The 20,930-nt window shown below is 38.0% G+C and overlaps 1 protein-coding gene across 1 annotated transcript in view; it reads left to right on the top strand.

The window, feature by feature from the left end:
• Positions 1–20,930, top strand: part of ANOS1 (anosmin 1) — a 193,621-nt gene that overhangs the window by 153,750 nt on the left and 18,941 nt on the right. The window contains exons 7-9 of the mRNA XM_017511848.2: positions 5,015–5,220; positions 7,199–7,343; positions 15,534–15,680. Coding sequence (XP_017367337.1) covers positions 5,015–5,220; positions 7,199–7,343; positions 15,534–15,680 — 498 coding nt within the window. The remainder of the gene's footprint in view (positions 1–5,014; positions 5,221–7,198; positions 7,344–15,533; positions 15,681–20,930) is intronic.

A 20,930-nucleotide genomic window follows, 5' to 3' on the forward strand; every position in this document is an offset into this window, starting at 1 on the left:
ATTTTCTCAAATGTTGTTTTCATAAATTGTGTTGTTTCGTGTTTCATAAACTAGATGATGTTATTCTGGATTATTATAACATCCAAGAAAAATTTTCCAGGGTAGGAAATGATGTAATGAATAACATAAATTAAAGGAGATGATCAAATTCCTACTATCAGTGGCCTTCTTAGATGTTGGAGTTTCTTTAGAAGGAGAGATTATTTTGAGCTTTTCCTTATGAGGCTAGAATATCTGCAAAATTCATGTGACTAATTTTCAGCATATAGACATCCAGGTGCATTGCTGAGAACGCGAAGGCTATTATTATGTTCACACATTCTAATTCCTCTCTTGCCTTGAAGTGATGATTCAGTTGTAAACTAGGTTTCCTCCCAGGAAGGTTGGTAGCTCCCTTTTGTAGGTTAAGGATTGACTCCTACACCAGAGGAAGTGGTGTTGCTTTAATTATTTTATTTCAAACTGGAAAGAACACTCCTTTGATTTTGCAATTCACTTTAGGATTTTGTGATTTAGCAATTCTGATTCACAGGGTTTGAACCTGCAACTGAAATATCATCTTACAAATCAAAGCCAACGTTTAGGAGAAGCCTGTGCTTCATTCATATATTCATGCAGCAATTGCTTACTGAGCACATACTGTGTGCTAGGTGCTCTTCTGGACTCTGGAGATACAGGTGTGAAAAAACAGACAAACATTACTCCTCTCAGGGAGCTTTCCTTATCATAAGTAGAAGCAGACAGCAAACAAGGTAACTAATGTGTCAGTTTGTGTATTAGGGTTCTCTGGAGGGATAGAGCTAACAGGATAGATGTATAGATAAAGGCACGTTTATTAAGGAGTATTGACTCACACGATCATGAGGTGAGGTCCCACAGTAGATCATCTGCAAGCTTAGGAGCAAGGAAGGCAGTCCAAGTCCCAAAACCTCAAAAGTAGGGAAGCCAGCTGTGCAGCCTTCAGTCCCGTTCAAAGGTCCAAGTCCCAACGCTGAAGAATTTGGAGTCTGATGTTCGAGGGCAGGAAGCACCCAGCACGGGAGAAACATGTAGGCCAGAAGACTAAACCAGTCTAGACTTCCCATGTTCTTCTGCCTGCTTTGATTCTGGCCACATTGGCAGCTGATTAAATGGTGCCCACCCAGATTGAGGGTAGATCTGCCTTTCCCAGTCGAATACCATTCTCAGACTCAAATGTTAATCTCCTTTGGCAACACCCTCACTGACATCCCCAGGAATAATTCAATCAAGTTGGCACTCAGTATTTGCCATCACGGTAATGATGGCTTCAACAATAGTGAAGCAAGGGATAATCATGGTGATTTTTTTTTTTTTTTGTAAATGAAGAAAAGCATATGTAGCTGTTTTAAATAGGGTCACATTTGGTAGACCTGTAGCAGGAAAGGAGCCTGCTGTGGGACATCAGGGAAAGTGCTAAGGCAAAGGGAGAGGAAAAGCCTCAGTAGCATCACAGTTTTCCTCTCCAAGAAATATCATGAGAACCAGTGTGGTGGGGCTGAGGGGTGGAGGGGATAAAAGGAAAGGTGCTTGGAGGTAACTGAAGCATGAGTTGTAGGGCATTCAGGAGACTCCTAGTGTTTTTACCCTAAGAAAAGAGATTCTGTGCACAGGAGTGACATGGTCTGTGCAGTATAAGAACCATCAGACTGCTGTTCTGAGAAAAACCTCTAGGGAGGCAGTGGGGAGCCCTTGGCAGTAATCAGTGAAAGGTGATGTTGGTTTGGCCCAGGGCTTTGGAAGTGATGAAAGGCAGTTAACTTCCTGTTACACTTTGAAGATAGTACTAACACAATTTGCTCAAGGGATGTGAGTGGAAAATAAATGTAAAACTTCAAGGGTTGGGGGCAGAGCAACTGGAAAGAACAATTCCCATGTACTGAGATGTCAGTGGTAGACTATGTGGTGGGATATGTGTTGGTGGTGAGCTATGCATAGGGATCATGATTTTGCTTTGGGACACATTAGTTTTGAGATGCCTCTGAGACCTCCAAGTGGAGCTACTGGAAGGTATTTTTTTAGTATTGATATTTGAATGATTGGATCTGCATTCAGGGGCATGGTCTATGTTGAAGACATCAGTTTGAAAATTATCAGCACAATGACTTTTTAAAAACTGTGACACCCAATGAGATCGCTAGAGAGTGAGTGTAGATGAGAAGAGAGAGGGCCCTGAATTCAGGTGCAGAACAGTCTCCTGTCTAGAGATGATGGGATGTTAAGGATCATGGAGCATGCAGCTGAGAAGTAGCTTCCGTTGAAACTGAATGAAAATCCAGTAGAGGCCGGGCATAGTGGCTCATACCTGTAATCCCAGCACTTTGGGAGGCCAAGGCGAGTAGATCACCCAAGGTCAGGAGTTCAAGACCAGCCTGGCAAACATGATGAAACCCCCTCTCTACAAAAATACAAAAATTAGCCAGGCATGACGGCAGTTGCCTATAATCCCAGCTACTCAGGAGGCTGACGTAGGAGAATCTCTTAAACCAGGCAGGCTGGCAGAGATTGCAGTGAACCAAGATTGTGCCATTGCACTCCAGCCTGGGTGATAGGGTGAGACTCTGTCTCAAAAAACAAAACAAAACAAAACAAAAACCAGTAGAGTAAGTGTCCTGGAAACAAATGAAGGCTGCATTTCTAAAAGAAGGAAGTGATCAGTGTTGCGAATATTGATGACTGGGGGAGTCTTCAGATGGCTCTGCCAAGTGTCCATATTGGGGTGCTTCCCATCCTGATAACAACAGGAGAAAACATTTCCTTCTTACATATTTGATGTTCAGACCTCATGGTTTGTAGCCACCTCATGCAGTACTTGTCTACTTTTGATCTGCCGGCCATCTATCTCAGTATTACTTGTGTGTTTCATGTAAAATATACATACTCCTGGGTCCCACCTGCACTCAGGGAATCAGCATATCTCAGTATAAGTCTTGGACATTCCAGAGATTCCTGATGTTGATTGAGAATGGCTTGACTCAGAAATACCATTTGATCCAGCAATCTCATTACTGGGTATATACCCAAAGGAATATAAATCATTCTGTTATAAAGATACACGCACACTTGTGTTCATTGCAGCACTATTCACAATAGCAAAGACATGGAACCAACCCAAATGCCCATCAACAGTAGCCTGGATAAAGAAAATATGGAACATATCCACCAGGGAATACTACGCAGCCATGAAAAGGAATAAGATCATGTCCTTTGCAGGGACATGGATGGAGCTGGAAGCCATTATCCTCAGCAAACTAATGCAGGAACAGAAAACGAAACACTGCATGTTCTCAGTTATAATTGGGAGCTGAAATATGAGAACACATGGACACATGGAGCGGGAGCAACACACACTAAGGTCTGCTGAAGGGGAGGCAGGGAGGAAGAGCATCAGGAAGAACAGCTAATGGGAGCTGTGCTTAGTACCTAGGTGGTGGGTTGATTTGTGCAGCAAACCACCATGGCACACATTTACCTCTGCAACAACCCTGCACAGACTGCACGTATATGCTGGAACTTAAAATAAAAGTTAATTTTTTAAAAAAAGAGAATGATTTGACTAACAGTATCACATAATATGCTTTTGATTAGCCTCTTACCTAAAAAATATCATGAAGCTTTCTTATTCTAGAAAATAAAAGAACTAACCTAACTAAATGTTCAGATACTATATATGATAGAGGAAGCAAGAAATTTCAAAAAATAACTTATGTTTCCATCATTCCAAAACCACAAACGACTGAGAGTAAAAACATGTTTTTTTCCTCCACTCTTCTTCATTTGTATCAAGTTAGATATGACTTTTTTGAGCTTCCAACACAGATGGTGTTATAATTAGAGTTATTGACAGCATCTTCCTGTGATGGCATCTTGAAATGAAACCCTCTGTAAATCACTGGTAGTGAGCAGCATCTCCACTTGCTCAACTTATAACAGAAAATGAAGTAAAGACCCTCCAACTTTTCTATATTTAGTCTTCTTCAAATATGAATTTTCAATGGAGACTTGTGAGGTGGTAATTACAGCACCTCATCTTTCTCTTGACAACTGAGAAGGTATCCATTAATAAGACAAACCAGAAATGGTACAATCACAAAAATGAATGCTGTCCGTAAGTCATCCAGTGTGCAATGTGGGTAAAAAATGGTGCAGGTTTTTATTTTTTTCTTTTCTGATTTCCCTTTATTGCTCTTAGCTGATGCAAGAATCACTAGCTACAGGGCACGAAGATGAAAACAATTGCTTGTGTGAGCTGAGTTTCTTTTTCTTTTCAGAGTATTCAAAGGTGATTTTCTGTTGCTTACCTATTTAATGTCAATTCACCTACATTGAATTTTACTGTATTTTACTGAAATGTATCAATTTCAGCACAGTAAAAATTTGGCTGGGTTGCCGTGGTATGAAAATGCCTAAAATGATTCTTCTGGATTACAAATTTGGACCAAACAAATTTATCGTACTGTTTTGTAGACTATATTTTAATTTGAGTCTTAACAAGGAGATCTTACTTAAAATACTTGTTTTTCAGCTTTGCTTTCATTTTTTTTTTTTTTTTTTTTTTTTTTTTTTTTTTTTTTTTTTTTTTTTTTTTTTTTTTTTTTTNTGTCTCATTCTCTTGCCCAGGCTGGAATGCAGTGGTGCTAATCACAGCTCACTGCAGCCTTGACCTCCCGGGTTCAAGCCATCCTCCCACCTTTTTCGAGTAGCTGGCGCCACAGGTGTGCACCACCCTGCCCAGCTAATTTTTTATATTTTGTAGAGACAGGATTTCACTGTGTTGCCCAGTCTGCTCTCAAACTCCTGAGCTCAAGAGATCTGCCCGCCTCAGCCTTGCAAAGGGCTGGGATTACAGACATGAGCCACTGTGTCTTTCCACCCTCATTTTCAGCTTTTCTACCTATAAAAAGCAGTGCTTCACATGTTGACCATGTAGTCATTGTATGTCCAGAGATGTTAGTTTTGTGGAGTCATATGATGTGTCTTTGTACTGGGATTTCAGATCCATCTGCCCCACCAGCACCAGCTAACCTTCGGCTGGCCAACTCCACCATCAACAGTGACGGAAGTGTAACTGTCGCTATAGTTTGGGATCTCCCTGAGGAGCCGGACATCCCTGTGCATCACTACAAGGTCTTTTGGAGCTGGACGGTCAGCAGTAAGTCTCTTGTCCCAACGAAGAAGAAGCGGAGAAAGACTACAGACGGGGTGAGTGGGGACTGGAGGAAGGGCTACTCTTCCCGCAGAGGGTATTTCAACTCAAGGCAACTGGCCTGAGAAGAGGCCTCTGCTGAACTGAGAGATGCCATAGATGCTGGAAAGCTTCCCTCCCATTAATTTCTACCAAGGAAGTTCACGGAATGCAGGGGCATGCCAGCTGCTTTGCCTTTTATATTTTGGGAAGAAGCAACTACATTTAGACCAATGACCTATTCTTATCTAAATGGCAGTCACAACTCTGGAAATCAAAGGAACAATTTAAATGATAGCCTTCTTATCTGTCTGGCCATAGAAAATGATATCATGCAAAATGTGCTTTACTTTTAAGTCTTTCTTTCTTTTTCTTTTCTTTCCTCTTTTTGTTTTTTTAGAGAGAGAGAGATCCTTGTAAATGGAAGAGTAGATGTTCATAACTTTTCTGTTGTGAGGTTTTCCATCTGTAATCTAATCACTGGGCAATAACAGCTTAGGAAGGGCACGTCTAACAATGTGTTCTTCTCATTGATTAAAAGGATCTGGAGTGGTTTATTTGTCAGATGCCAAGAAATAAAATCTTCACTGAACCATTTTCTGCAGTGAGAGTCTTATGATAGCACGCATCTTGTATTATTTGAAATGCTTACTGCATAAAAATAGTTATTTGGATTCCTTTTAGTATACATTCCTTTATCTTGTCATAAAATTTACATTACCACCTTTTCTCATCACTTATAAAGTTGAATTCCATAGATTAAAAAAAGGTTTAGAAACGAAAAGATAGGAAGAGTACTTTTTGCACCAAAGATTTCAATATCTGTGTCCCTTAGAAATGTAAAACATGTCTCAAAAGACCTGTATCATTGATATTTAGCCATTATACTGTGGTCACTTTATTTTTATGAAATTTTATGACAGTTGCATTTTTCATATTGAAAGATTTTGCTACAAGTGACAATGGTAATGCACAGTTATGAGCTGAAAGAGCTGAAATTGGGGAATCACATAGGAACCTAGAGCAAAAAGTGACATGATAAAATGGTGACAGGTCCTGCCCTCCAGCTCCCTGCGCAATTCATTATGACAGAAAATCATGAAGCACCTTGAAGCATTTTGTCAAGTTAATTTTTCTTTTAGGTAGAAATTTCCTCCTAGAAAATTTAGAACAGAATTTAGTACAGAATATCAAAGAATTACAATTAGTGGCAATTGATAATTTTTAACAAAATTTAGAACAGAATATCAAAGAATTATAATTAGTGGCAATTGATAATTTTTAACAAAATTTAGAACAGAATATCAAAGAATTACAATTAGTGGCAATTGATAATTTTTCCAGGTATGTGGCAACATAAACCTCTTTTACTTTATTATAAACAGTTCTCTTTCCTTTGAGAGGTGGTGCCTCAGAGAGGAGAGGGCTCATAATGATTCATTTCCATGGTACCTGAGAGCAATAATTGGTTTAGAAATGGTATTTTCAAAATACATTTGGCCTTTCTATGAAGTTTATTTTTATTTTTTATTTTATTATATTTGTTGAGATAAGGTCTCACTCTGTTGCTCAGGCTGGAGTGCAGTGGTGCGATCACAGCTCACTGCAGCCACAACTCCCTGGGTTCAAACAATCTTCTTGCCTCAGCCTGCTGAGTAGCTGGAACTACAGGTGCATATCAGCATGCCCAGCTCTTTTTTTTTTTTAAAGAAACAGTCTCGCTATGCTACCTAGGTAGTCTCAAACTCCTGGGCTCAAGCCATCCTCACACCTTGGGCTCCCAAAGTTCTGGCATTATAGTCAGGAGCCACCACACCTGGCCTGAAATTTATTTTGGTCAGTAGTAAAACTGAATTTTCAGATCCCAAAGATATAGAAAAGTTGGCAAAAGAAATCAGAAGTTGGTATGCTTCATAATGACACAAGAGATTTTGCAATGAAGATGAGACATGGAAGGTTTGTAATGCATTTTGGGTATATTCTCTTAATTTTTAGTTTCAAAATTCTGTGATCCTGGAGAAACTTCAGCCAGACTATGACTACGTTGTGGAATTGCAGGCCATAACGTACTGGGGACAGACACGGCTGAAGAGTGCAAAGGTGTCCCTTCACTTCACATCCACGCATGCAGCCAACAACAGTAAGTGACTGTGTCATGTTTTTCAAGATGGTTGTGACCTAACAGGTGCTACATCACATCAAGGCACAATGGAGGGAGAGTGAGATTTTGATCTGTAATAATTACCTGGCAAATCTTCTTACCCACATGCTTGTGACTATAGCATTTAAACTATGATGCACAAAACAGTTTGACTTTTGAATTCTTTCTTAAGGTGTAGGTACAATTTTGGTGTTGTAATGGAAATTTAAGAAAACTTATGTCTCACTCTAACAGATTGACTATTTTTCTGTTTACATGACTTGCACATATGCATACTTGTTTTTATTGTTTCTGTAGTTTTGTTTTTGTTTTTGTTTTGAGACAGAGTCTCGCTCTGTCACCCAGGCTGGAGTACAATGGCATGATCTCAGCTCACTGCAACCTCTGCTTCCCGGGTTCAAGCCATTCTCCTGCCTCTGTCTCCTAAGTAGCTGGGATTACAGGTGCATACCACCATGCCTGGCTAATTTTTGTTTTTTTAGTAGAGACGGGGTTTCACCATGTTGGCCAGGCTGCACTCGAACTCCTAATCTCAGGTGGTCCACCCGCCTCAGCCTCCCAAAGTGCTGGGATTACAGTGTTTCTATAGTTCTGTATACAATACACTTATCTTTGTGTAAATATTTCACATATTTATCTCCCAAATCAAAATTGGGCACTTTGAAGGCAGAGACCAAAATATATCATAGCGCTGGGAATAATGTGTGTGTATACACGTGTGTGGGTAGGAGCACAAAAACTAGTGTGGCATGCTTGTGCTTCTTAGTACTACGTAGTGGTCATAATTATTGCTTGAAAGTTTACCTAATATTCCACTGAGTGAAATTATTAAATCCTTCCCATATTGCTTTTCCTTATTTCTTTTTTTCTTACCTAGTATGTAAGTATGTTTGCTGGTAACTGAGCAAAACAAGAGAAGAGTCTTATATGACATTCAGCCCTGAGTCAGAGAATAAGTTACTTGATGTTCCTGGCTTTGCTCAAACGTGGATACTGGTCAGAACTGACATGTAGAGGCTCCTAGCAAGGTTTCGGGAAACTAGGACAAATTAAATGAGAGTAGGAGGGAGGAGGCCTTTGTCGCAGGGGCTCCTTCGATGTTGATTTTTTTTAGGCTGGCAGGACCCCATCATGGTGGCTGCCTTTGATCAGGGCAGTGGGCCTTGTTCAGAAAGAGAAGAATGTGTTAAACATTTGTCTGAATTTAGGAAAGGCAATGCTGGCCCTGCAGAGTGAGACACAGGGGTTGCTCATAATTACCTTCCACCCATGGGAAAACGTAGGAGCCAAATGGGCAGGTTTGTTTGAAATAATGCTTCCAAAAGTGATCCAGAAACAGAGATTTCTATCTGTTTGAGAAATAGTCTCTTTGGAGATCAAAGGGACTTGAAATGGTTGATTTTTATGTGAGTCTCAGTACAATATAACTTTTACCTAAAAGTTCTGATGGAAATATGTTTAGTAACCTCATTCATTTTTAATCCATTAATCTATCTGCTCATCACATTGAAATTGTATGCCTATGAATTATGACATTACTGTGTCTAATGCCAGGAATACTATATTATATTATACATATATATATACTATATGCTCTAATACACTCTATGGCATATATGTTCCATAATTTCCTATAAATATAGTGTGTGCATAGGTATATATGTACATATATGCATACATATACATGTGTCCACAAATACAAACATGCATGTAACTATACACACATACATACTCATACACAAATGCACATATATACACACATATACATTTTTCCTAGAACAATGATGTATTTTGTTTTCTGCCTTAAAAGTGCCTAATTTTGAATTTACAAGATAAATATGTAAAATAATAAGAAAGATCTGTGTGTTGCATACAGACAGAACTATAGGAAACAGTGGAAGCAGAAATGACCAACATGGAGGTGGGGAATGAGAGTCACATCATCCCTCACGAGGTCATGAAAAGTGAGCAGTCTGCTGGCTCACAAGGAATAGATGTCATTCCACACAAATGCAGCATCATGGATGAGTACGGAGAGTTAGAGAAGTGCATCACATGGGCAGAGAACTCACTGAGAGAAAAGAATGAATGTGGATGGGCCACTGGTCTCTCCCCTGGAGGTCTCATTGAGTTGCAGGGATTTAACCACCATCTGTGTGCTAATGACGCCCTGCCCTCCCACCCTGACCACTCTTTGAACTCCAGAGTCCTACATTCAGTCACCCACTTAGCACCTCCACTTGGATGACTTGCAGATATTTCAAATAAAATGTTCAAACATGAGCTCTAGATTTTCCCCCATACCTGTTCCTCTCCTGGGCTTGCCCGTCTCAATAAATGGCACCAACATTCACCCTTTTGCTCAAGCCAAACATGCAGAAGTCATTCTTCATTTTTCTCTTTTGTTTCTCTCTAGAAATCCAATTCTTCAGGAAGATCTTTTGTCTCTAATTTCAAATTCCATATGGAATCTGTCCAGTTATTTCCCTTATTCAGCCTATTGTCTTCCCTTTCCCACAAATTAAAATAGTCTCCTAATTAGTATTTATGTTTCTGCTCTTTCTTAAATATCCATTCTTTAGAGAGCAAAGTATTCTTTAGAAAATAGTCTAGTTATAGCTCTCTCTCTTTTTGGAGTTCCACTCTCAAGACAGCTACATAGTTATCTTCAGTTCTCACTTTCCCCCAAAAATTCATCCTTCACTATATTCTTCTATATTCCTTCTCAACCCCCTTCTCATGCCAAAATCCTTTAAACTTCAGCTTCATGCAAGAGCCGTCCTTCTCTACTGGTGGTGGGGGTTTTATCTGTTGTATAAAATAAGCATGTCTTTTGGTCTCCTGGTTCTTCCAATAAACAACATTCTTTCCCCCATTAGAAACTGATATGGGATTGCAAATTCCCATAATTTAATGTCTGTTACTTTCCAGAACCAAAAGCAAGCAGAAAAAAAGTCCAACCTTAACTTGTCCTTGTTGAGGTTACATTATCTAGAGCCTTATCATGGCCCAGCCCACAGATAAAACTTTTATGGAACCCTGGATCTCTGTAGCATATCCACAGCGTATTCAGTCTTCCTGGGGCATCCCCACACAACCTGTTAACTCGAGGAGATCTTCTTTAATTAGCTCCTTCTTCTGCCTTCTCAAGTATGATTATAAACATTTTTCTGTCCTTTAAGCCACATTGCACTTGGAGTGTGCAGTCTAGTCTAAATCCTTTCCTCTCAGTAAGCCATGCAGTTCCCCATAAATACAAACATATCTATTCTCATGTCCATGTTTATGTTCGCCTGTCTTCTGTATTCTAAGGAGGAGGCATCCTTCCTTCTCCATGTGGTAGACTTCACCATGTGGTTTCTAGACCCATTCCTTCCCAATTCAGACACCTGCATCCACTGAAGTCAAATCTCATCTAGCCAGAGACCATGGATTATCTATCTGTGTGCTCACGGCATCCATCATAATCCCTGTCATATAAACACAGCAACAAAAATATTTGTGAAACCAAGATAATTATTCCCTCTTTTGCCTACAGCCTCAACCTATTCCTCTCCACTGGCTTAATCTGCTCAGCTTCCAGTTCTAAAGCAAACCTTTTCTTGATGCTGGTTTCATTCTAGCTACCATCTTGTCTTTCTCGTTTCCACATTTTTTCTCAAGCATCTACAATCTATTTTTCAGTCTCACTTTTCCACCAAATCTGCCCCTACTAATTTCTAAGCCTGGTGAATGTTTTCCATTCTAATTTTATTGACTCTTTCCAATGAGTTTGTCCTTGTTTTACTACACTTTCTCCATTACTACATCTTAACCTTTGTGTATTTGACTCCTAGGTGTCTTCATTTTTCTCATACCTCTTCTTAGTTTCCTTGTAGGATCTCCTGCCTCCATCCAGTTCTTGGATATTGGAGTTCTCCAGGGTTCTACCTTATCTGCTCTGACAATTTAGTCACTACTTACTCATGGTCCATTCCCAGTGACTCAGATCCAGCCTTGATTTCTCCACTAATACCAAATGTCTCTACACTGTCATTGTCTGTATCTGAACGTCACACAGGCATCTCAACCTCAACATATTCCAAGTTGAACTCATTCCCTCCACTTACAAAGCTTAATGGTCCCATGCATTTCTCGTCTCCATTGAGGTTACTACTGACCAGAAACTTGGGAGACTTCCTTTTACCACTTGTTCACTTCAGTTTGTTTCTAGGTCCTGAAATGTTTTCAAGACTGACAGCTTTCTTGAATTTTCCAGGAACATAGTAAGAGCTCAGTAAATTGATTGTAATTCAGCTGAATGCAACTGTCTTTCCATTCAACCAGCTCTATGCCACACTCTAACATTGCAGCTTTCTTAAAGTTTCATCTGCTATAGTCATAAATATTAAAGGGGAAGAGAGAAAGAAATGGCTTTTGGTCTCATCTTGCAACAACCAAGGTTGGACGTCGTTTACAAGCCATTTGCATATTTTAACTGTGTCCTCCAAGAGTTTGTGTTTTCACTTGGTTGACTATGCCAGAGGAATTCTCTTTACCAGTGGGAGTTTTTAGCCAGATGGGGAGACACTTGAATTATGGTGGTTAAATGAACAAAACAGGCAGTTAAATGAAAGAAATCTATTTCATTGGATTTCATTGGACTGGTTGATTCTCTGTGTTAAGGTCCTTTGCTAATTATCTTTTAAAACTAGGTAATACCTTACCTGACCAATTAAGAGATATGATAGTTATTCTATCAAAAACCACTTTATTCTAAGGACTGATTCCTCTTACATAGATTCAGAAAAGGAATAAAAGACAAGTAAGAAAAAAATAAGTCATAGTGCAGAGTACCTATAGTAACACATATTGTTTGGGTCTCAGGTGATTCCACAGAACAGAATGACTTTTCAACAGATTATGTAGGATACAGTTGAATGTTTGTCAGGATTTTATATCCCAATGTTCATAGATAATCTCATAAACACTAGCCTATGACTTTTATAAGAACATTATATATTTCATCATGAATCAACTAGAAGTAAAGAATAATTACAACGTTATAGTATAAGCAAGGGAAATTACATTTTATAGGAGGGAGAGTAGTAAATGTCAGTATATAAATTACTTTTTGAATTATATTTTGCCAGGTCTGCAGGCTACTAGGTGTTTTAATGATAAACATTTCTATGCAAGTGAAGGCTGAATATTCATGCAGTTTTATGAAAGAGTCCATTGAAGGAAGTATGATATAACACTGTCTTTAATGGAAAGGTAGCTTGTTTCTTTGAAGGCCGGAGGAATATTTTCAAATTTGAAATGTTCCAGATGTTCTATAGTTGCCTCATGGAACCAGAATTCTTTTCTGGATCTCCAGAACAAGAATAGATGAGAAATAAAATACTCTGAATCTCTTGATGATCTATAAAATTAATCAAAATTTGGATGTTTGAAAAATAGTGTACATATTTGATTTTCTTAATTTCTATGACTATTAAAGAGTATAAATCAAACATCATAACTTTTTCAGAATATGGTAGATATGATGTTATTCCATTTTTTCTTATTACTGAAAGTGGAGGAGACATTCTTATAAAGTCAGGGTCATACTCCTAGCGTTGCAGTATGCACCTTATCTGTTTTTTACCCATGGCATGTGTCAGCAACACTAATTGTTGGTGGATTTCTCTTCTTGAATCATTTTAGTAAAGCAACAATGGTTCAATCTTGAGATATATACAAATGTGTTTTTACATCTATAATTAAAGATTAAAGTTTGCCTAGGGCTGGGCATGGTGGCTCATGCCTGTAATCCCAGCATTTTGGGAGGCCAAGGAGGGCAGATCACTTGAGGATAGGAGTTCAAGACCACCCTGGCCAACATGGTGAAACCCTGTCTCTACTAAAAATACAAAAATTAGCTAAGTGTGGTGATGTATGCCTGTAGACTCAGCTACTCAGGAGGCTGAGGCACGAGAATGGCTTAAACCCAGGAGGTAGATGTTGCAGTCAGCTGAAATTGTGCCACTGCACTACAGTGTGGGTGAAAGAATGAAACTACATCTCAAAAAAAAAGAAAGAAAAAAAAGAAAATGTTTGCCTAAGATATATAGCAAGTAGAAAGACAAGATTTACATTGAGATTAAACCTAGTATCTAAACTTAGCATCTATCGAAACCTAGTATCTATCTTAGTTATCTGCTGGTAAGTTCTTAATATCATAGATTATTAGAAACATAAATGGGTTTGTGAAAATCTTAGCTACTGGCTGGGCACAGTAGCTCATGCCTGTAATCCCAGCAATTTGGGCCGCCAAGGTGGGAGGATTGCTTGAGGCCAGGAGTTGGAGACCAGCCTGGGCAACATAGTGAGGCCCTGTCTCTTAAAAAATAAAAATAAAAAATCAGCCAGGCTTGGTGGTACATGGTTGTAGTCCCAGCTACTTGGAAGGCTGAGACAGGAGAATCATTTGAGCCTAGGAGTTCAAAGCTACAGTGAACCATGATGGTGCCATTACACTCCAGCTGGGGAGACAGAGGGAGATCCTAACCTTTAAAAAATAAAAAGAAAACATAGATTCTTAATTAGTTATGTCATGAAGACTTTGGGTATAACTAGGAGGACTCTTTAACTCCGTGATTGTGTCAAGAAAGTGATACACTTTTGCTAGGAGCCCCATGAGTTTTCTATGTCTGGTTCCTATCTCTTCTCCTGGGCTCTAAGCTTCCTACGTTATTGGTTATACTGACCCTCAAAAAGTACCAACCTCATAAATGATTCTTAGTTATCCAAATGTTGATTTGAACTCTTTAAGCTAAAATATTCTAAATGTGAACCTGACTAATTAAGTTTCTATTTCCCTTTCATCAGGTCCATTGGATAGACCATTCGTTGGGCATGGCAGTGTCAGGAAAAATTGAGTTGATGTAAATTTTCTTCTGGGGTTCACAACTTTCCTTGACTGATCTTATCTTATTCCACATTGGGCATGTTCTCCACATCTCATCTTTCTGTCTTCCTCTCATCTGCCCAAGAATGCAAACCTCACTGCTTTTATTAGAAGAGTTTCGATAACACATTGTTTATAGGCATATAATCAATACAGCTTACCCTGTTATCTCTCAGAGGGCTATTTGGAATTCAGAAAGAAGAAAAGTCTTGCATCAAAGGGCAGAATTTCTACGTATGCAACCTCTAAATTCAGTGAGTGGGCGAGGGAGAGATTTGGAGCCTATGGAAGTTTTTGATGTCCTAATTATTAAACTGTATAAACAGGTACTCTGCAAGACGCAGTACATAGTGGTGGAAACAAAAGTTTGGCATGGAATGGCCCTAGGATTAAATCTCACCTTCACTCTTTGAATTATGTGAAACTGGACACAATTCTTAGTATTTTCGAGTGCTGCTTTTTTCGTCTTCAGTGTATGCTAATTCCTCTTTCTCAGAGGTCTGCAAACTGTGGTCCACAGGCCAAATCCAGCCCCCTCCTGGTTTTGTAAATATAATTTTATTGGCACAGGGTCACATTTGTTCACATTACATTTACATACCATGCCCAGCTGTTTTGGGGGTACAACAGTAATTGAGTAGTTGAGAGAGAGACCCGTCGGCAAAACCAAAAACATTTACCATATGATCCACAAAAGCAAAAGTATTTACTATCTGGCCCTTTAGGAAAAGTTTACTGACCCTTATTTAATTTCATAGGATTGCTCTATGAATCCAAACTAAGCCCATCAGGAACACACCTGGAGTCAAAAGTGAGGTTCAGTGACATGTGCCTATACTCCTGACTACGTCGGGGGCTCAGGCGAGAGGATCACTTGAGCCAGGAGTTTGAGACCAACCTGAGCAATGTAGTGAAACCCTGTTTCCAAAGGAAAACAAAATTAGGTTTATTGCCCTTCTTGCAACATGTTTGAATCTCATGTTAAAGGATTACTATATTGACATAAATAAAACACCACAAATGGCCCCAGGCAAATGAGTATTTGGCAATATATTTGGTTTAAAGAGCCATCAGTTCATAGATTTATTTATTTCATTTCATACAATACATATTAGGCAGCTAGCATGTGCCTGTTTCTGAGTTGCCATCCAAGGAAGATTAGGATGAGCTCCATTTTGCAGAGGACTTCTGGGTTTGAGTTTGAGGAACAAATTAAAGAATGTTGTACTTTGTTGCAGAAGAACAGCTTGCGAAAACTAGAAAAGGTGGAATTCAAACACAGCCCCCTTTTCAAAGACGACGACCCACTCGCCCGCTGGAAGTTGGAGCTCCCTTCTATCAGGATGGCCAACTGCAAGTCAAAGTCTACTGGAAGAAGACAGAAGGTACGTAAACATTACTTCTTACTTGCTTTAAACAACACAGTAATGCAGATACTTTTGAAGAAGTAAATGTCAAGCCACAGTATCAATACTACGGCAAACGGTCGTTGAACAAAACACTAAAATACTATTTTTTTCAACATCATGCTGTATTTAAGTCTGAATGGGTTGACAGTTATCTCACATCTTGAAATCCACAACAGTCAATTACTTAAGTGTTTTTATTTCAGTTATATTAACTTGTCTTCATTTCTTTCTTGGAGGGCTGATTGGCTGAAGTTATATCTAAAACACTCAAAATATTCATTATTTTGAGCTGCAATTTTTGTTATAAATTATTTCTTATTTATTAAAAAATAGCCTTAATACAAATAATTTAGAAAGTAGGCGGAAAAGTCACCTATTATCTCAATATCATTTCCTGAAACAGCATTTTGGTGGGTTTCCTTTCAGAAAATTTCTATGCATCTGCCTTTCACTCAGGGTGTGTGTGTGTGAGTGTGTATGTAAAACATACATACATATTTCTGGGTAACATTATTTGAGCTGCTATATTGTCATGCATTTTTCATAACATTATATAAATGCTATTTTGTATGGGTATATCTTACTATCATAATACATGTCATTATTCCAGTACAATGAAACATTTTGGTTCCTTTAGAATTTCTGTTTTCTAATTAAGGCTGCAATGCATTTATCCGTAGAATAGATTCATTTCATTTGTTATTTATCTTTAGCATAAATTCCTTTTTTTTTTTTAGTCTTAGAATATTTGTTTTTCTATTATCAAGGTAGTACTTTTAGAATTTATTCAGCATACAGTCTTTTATCTTTACCACTCTTACGCCTCTTAAAAACATAAGCTGAATCCATTGTTTCAAGAGTTAGATTTTTAAAATTCTCCTCATTCTGAAATTTGCTTTTACTCGAGGTATTGATGGGCCATATGCCGTAAGTGATATTGGTGTTGCAGTGGTACCTATTTCAGAATATTCTTTCAAGCTACTGAAATCCATTCTGCAATTAAAATAATATTATTATTAATATTAACATATTTTATTTCTATAATGTTAATTAAAATTAGTTTAGTCAATATTTATTGCATTAAGATTATATTAATATTATATGTCCACATTTCAATTAATAATTTTACAAATATTAAACAAGAAAATTATTTGATCTATTATATTGATTAATTAAAATTATATATCAATATATTCATATTTTTAAAATACAATGTTTTATTAATATTAACATTTTTAAAAATCTAATGTAATTAAATGAAAATGTAAACATCTGCTATTGAAAAAGTAAATATCTCAAGCATACAAGAGTAACCGCCACTATCCTGACTTTTAAAACTCAAGATTTGTTTTGCCTGTATTTGAAATTTGTCAGAATGGAATCACCCAGTTTCTATTTGTATTTGGCGTCTTGCCATGAGCAAACCAATGTATTCTGTTGCATGAAACAATAATTCATTCATTTATATTGCTGCCTAGATGTCCCTATTATACCTCAATCTATGTATCCTTTCAGCTGTGGATAGAGATTTACTTATTCCGATGTGGAGTTATTAAGAATAGTACCAGTGTAAATGTTGTTTGAATGTTATTTGACACATATTCTTTCATAGAGGTGGGATTCTTAGGTCAAAGAGTATGTCAAGCTTTAGAAAACATTAATAGTTTTCCAAAATGGTTGTACAAATTTACATTCTCACCAGTAGGGTATGATGATGGTTCCAGGTGTTACATGTTCTCTCTGCCATGTGGTATTTTCCATTGTTGTAAGTTTACCCATTATGGTGTGTTTGTAGTGATACCTCATTGTTATTTGAATTCACATTTTTCTGATGTTTAAGAAGCTGAGCACCTTTTTGTAAGTTTACTGACAATTGGATTTCTCTTTTTTGAAGGACTGTTTTAACTCTTTAGCTACTCTGTCCTACAAGAGTGCTTTTTATATTTTATATACAAGTCATTTGTGGTTTTTTGTTTGTTTGTGTTTTGAGACAGAGTCTCACTCTGTCACCCAGGCTGGAGTGCAATGGTGCGATTTTTGGCTCACTGCAACCTCCACCTCCTGAGTTCAAGTGATTCTCCCGCCTCAGCCTCCTGGGTAGTGGGGATTACAGGCACATGCCACCATGCCCAGCTAATTTTTGTATTTTTAGTAGAGATGGGGTTTCACCATGTTGGCCAGGCTGGTCTCGGCCTCCTGACCTCAAGTGATCTACCTGCCTCCCAAAGTGCTAGGATTATAGGTGTGAGCCACCATGTTCGGCCATCATTTGTTTTCATGTAAGTATTTTCTGCCACTCTGATCCACTCTTGCATTTTTAACTTTCTTAGTGGTTCTTTTTTCTTTCTTTCTTTCTTTTTTTTTTCTTTTTTGAGACCAAGTTTCACTCTTGTTGCCCAGACTGGAGTGCAGTGGCGCAATCTTGGTTCACTGAAGTCTCTGCCTCCTGGGTTCAAGGGATTCTCCTGTCTCAGTCTCCCAAGTAGCTGCGATTACAGGTGCCCACCACCACGCCTGACTAATTTTTGTATTTTTAGTAGAGACAGGTTTTCACCATGTTGACCAGGCTAGTTTTGAACTCCTGACCTTGGGTGATCTGCCTGCCTTGGCCTCCCAAAATGCTGAGATTACAGGCATGAGCCACTGTGCCCAGCCCTTAGTGCCTCTTAATTTTGGAGATAAGCAAGTCATCATTTTGTTTCCTTTAGGTTTAGTGTTCTCTGTGTCCTAATTAGGAAATCCTTTTTCATACAGTGATCACAAAGATATTCTCCTTTCCTGTCTTCTTGTCTACTGTTTTACCTTTTGTATTAGTCCATTCTCATACTGCTATGAAGACGTACCTGAGACTGGGTAATTTTTAAGGAAAAAGATGTTTAATGGACTCACAGTTCCATATGACTAGTGATACCTCACAATCAAGGCGGAGGGTGAAGGAGGAGCAAAGGCACACCTTACATGGCAGTAGGCAAAAGAACATGTGCGGGGGAACTGCCCTTTATAAAACCGTCAGATCTCATGAGACTTATTCACTACCATGAGAACAGCATGGGAAAACCTCATCCCCATGATTCAGTTACCTCCCATGACACATGGGGATTATGAGAGCTATAATTCAAGATGAGATTTGGGTGGGGACACAGCCAAACCATATCACTTTTATTCTTAAGCTCTTTTACTTAGAATTGATTTTTGTTATAGAGGGTCAGTGTTCTTTTTTTGTTTTTGTTTTTTTATTCTGATCTCCTTCTCTGATATGTCATTATATAGTTTTTAAATGATGATTTTTCCCAAAATTCTACAGTGCCTCATTTGCTCTAAATAATGCATATATGTGCAAGTTAATTTTTGAACTTTTTATAGAGTCTTTGGCATATTTTTTCAATGGTGTGACAATACCTTACTGTCTTAACTACCATAGATTTATAAATATTTCTAATGATAGTCCTCCAGATTTTACTTCTTTTTTAAATTGTCTCAACTATCTTGCCCTTTGCATTTTTATATACATATTTGAATTAATTTTTCAATTTCCACAAAAACCTTCTGAGATATTTATTGAGATTGCAATTCATCCATGTGTCAATGATTTTGAAGAATTTGCATCTTAAAAATACTGAGTCTTCCAATCTACAAACATATTATGCCACTGTATTCAGGTTTAAAATTTTTCTCTCAACAATATTTTATAATATATTAGACAGAGAGTATGACACTTTTTAATATGACTATTCCAAGATATTTGTGTTTATTTTTCTCCTAGTAAAGATGACATACTTTTTCCTCAATTTTACTTTCTGATTTTTGTTGTTGGTATATTATAAATATATTTTATATTCATATATTGACTGTGAATCCAACAATATTGTTTTAGTACTTTGTTAATTATAACATTTTCTCTGATGATTCATTTGTATTTTTTCTACAAAAACCATCATCTAGGCTATAAATAATGAGAATTTTATATTTTCCTTTCCATATCTTTGATGTTTTACTTTTCCCTTGCCTTAACACTGGCTGAGACTTTCAGTACGATGGTGACTAAAAGTGATAATATTAGACATGATGTTTAAGTGCAAGGTTTTTGAAGACATCCCTCGTCAGATTAATACAATCCCCTACTCTTCTTACTTGAAAAGTTTTTGTTGTTAATGAATAGTGATTTTTATCAAATATTCCTACTTCATCTAGAGAAATGATCATACATTTTTCTTCTATTTTCTATTAACATGATAAACTAGAGGAAACATTATAGTTCACCTCCTAGGTCTATTGTGAGGAGTAAATGAGATTACACATCCAGATTGTGTGGACTGGTGCCTGACACAAAGGAGACACCTTAGGCGTTTCAGTGTGAGTGTTCTTATGGCACTGCTTGTAGTGGAGAGAGAAGACAGGATGTCAGGACAGAGGTAAAGAGCCTCTGAGCTCAGCCCTGTAAGGCTTGGTGTTGCTTTAGGACTGACTCTCAATGTTTTCTCCTTTGCGAACAAAAAAAGAGCAGTTCTTTAAAGCATGATTTAATTGTCCAGTTTGCAATACAAATGCTATAAAACTTAAGCATCTTATTAAATTTGGCAGAAGAAAAGGGATTAACCTTCGTGGCTCCATATCAGCAAGTGATAATATAACCAATATTCCCATACAATAATAATTTGAGTGCATGACAAATAGGAAACATGGCAAAGGAGCAGCTGGGAGTGATGAGCTCCTCTGATAGAAGTGAATTAACCTCTGTTTGTCAGTAGTGACTTGTTTCACAAATCAAAATGCCTCACAGTCAGTTAGTGGCCAAACTATTTTCATCATACCCATTTCCAGTCTCTGAGCTCTATTAACCTCCAGGAATGCTTCCTACTGCAGACCAACATTAAGCCATCATCTAATAAATACACATCCATGCTGGCCAGAAAACATTCTTTGTGGCTGGCCAAAACCTTGATTCCAAAGATATAACCAATGTCATATATATTTCTAAAAGAGAATGTTCTGTGCAGTGGCCGTCAACAGTTAATAGTGTAGTCTCCAGTCAAAAACCATTGTGGTTACAGTGTTACTGCTTACTCGAGGCAGAGATTCATTCTACGTCTTTAGTGACGTGTCAGGATTTGTTCTGTGAATTTTTTTGTAGACCATGCATCTGCTCCTTGCTGTTTCAACTCCTGCCCTCTCTACGTATTCACACTAAACATTTCTTTGAAGTGACAGGAAGCTCTTGAAGATACT

This window comes from Cebus imitator, unplaced genomic scaffold, assembly GCF_001604975.1.
Source record: "Cebus imitator isolate Cc_AM_T3 unplaced genomic scaffold, Cebus_imitator-1.0 Scaffold455, whole genome shotgun sequence".
NCBI lineage: Eukaryota > Metazoa > Chordata > Mammalia > Primates > Cebidae > Cebus > Cebus imitator.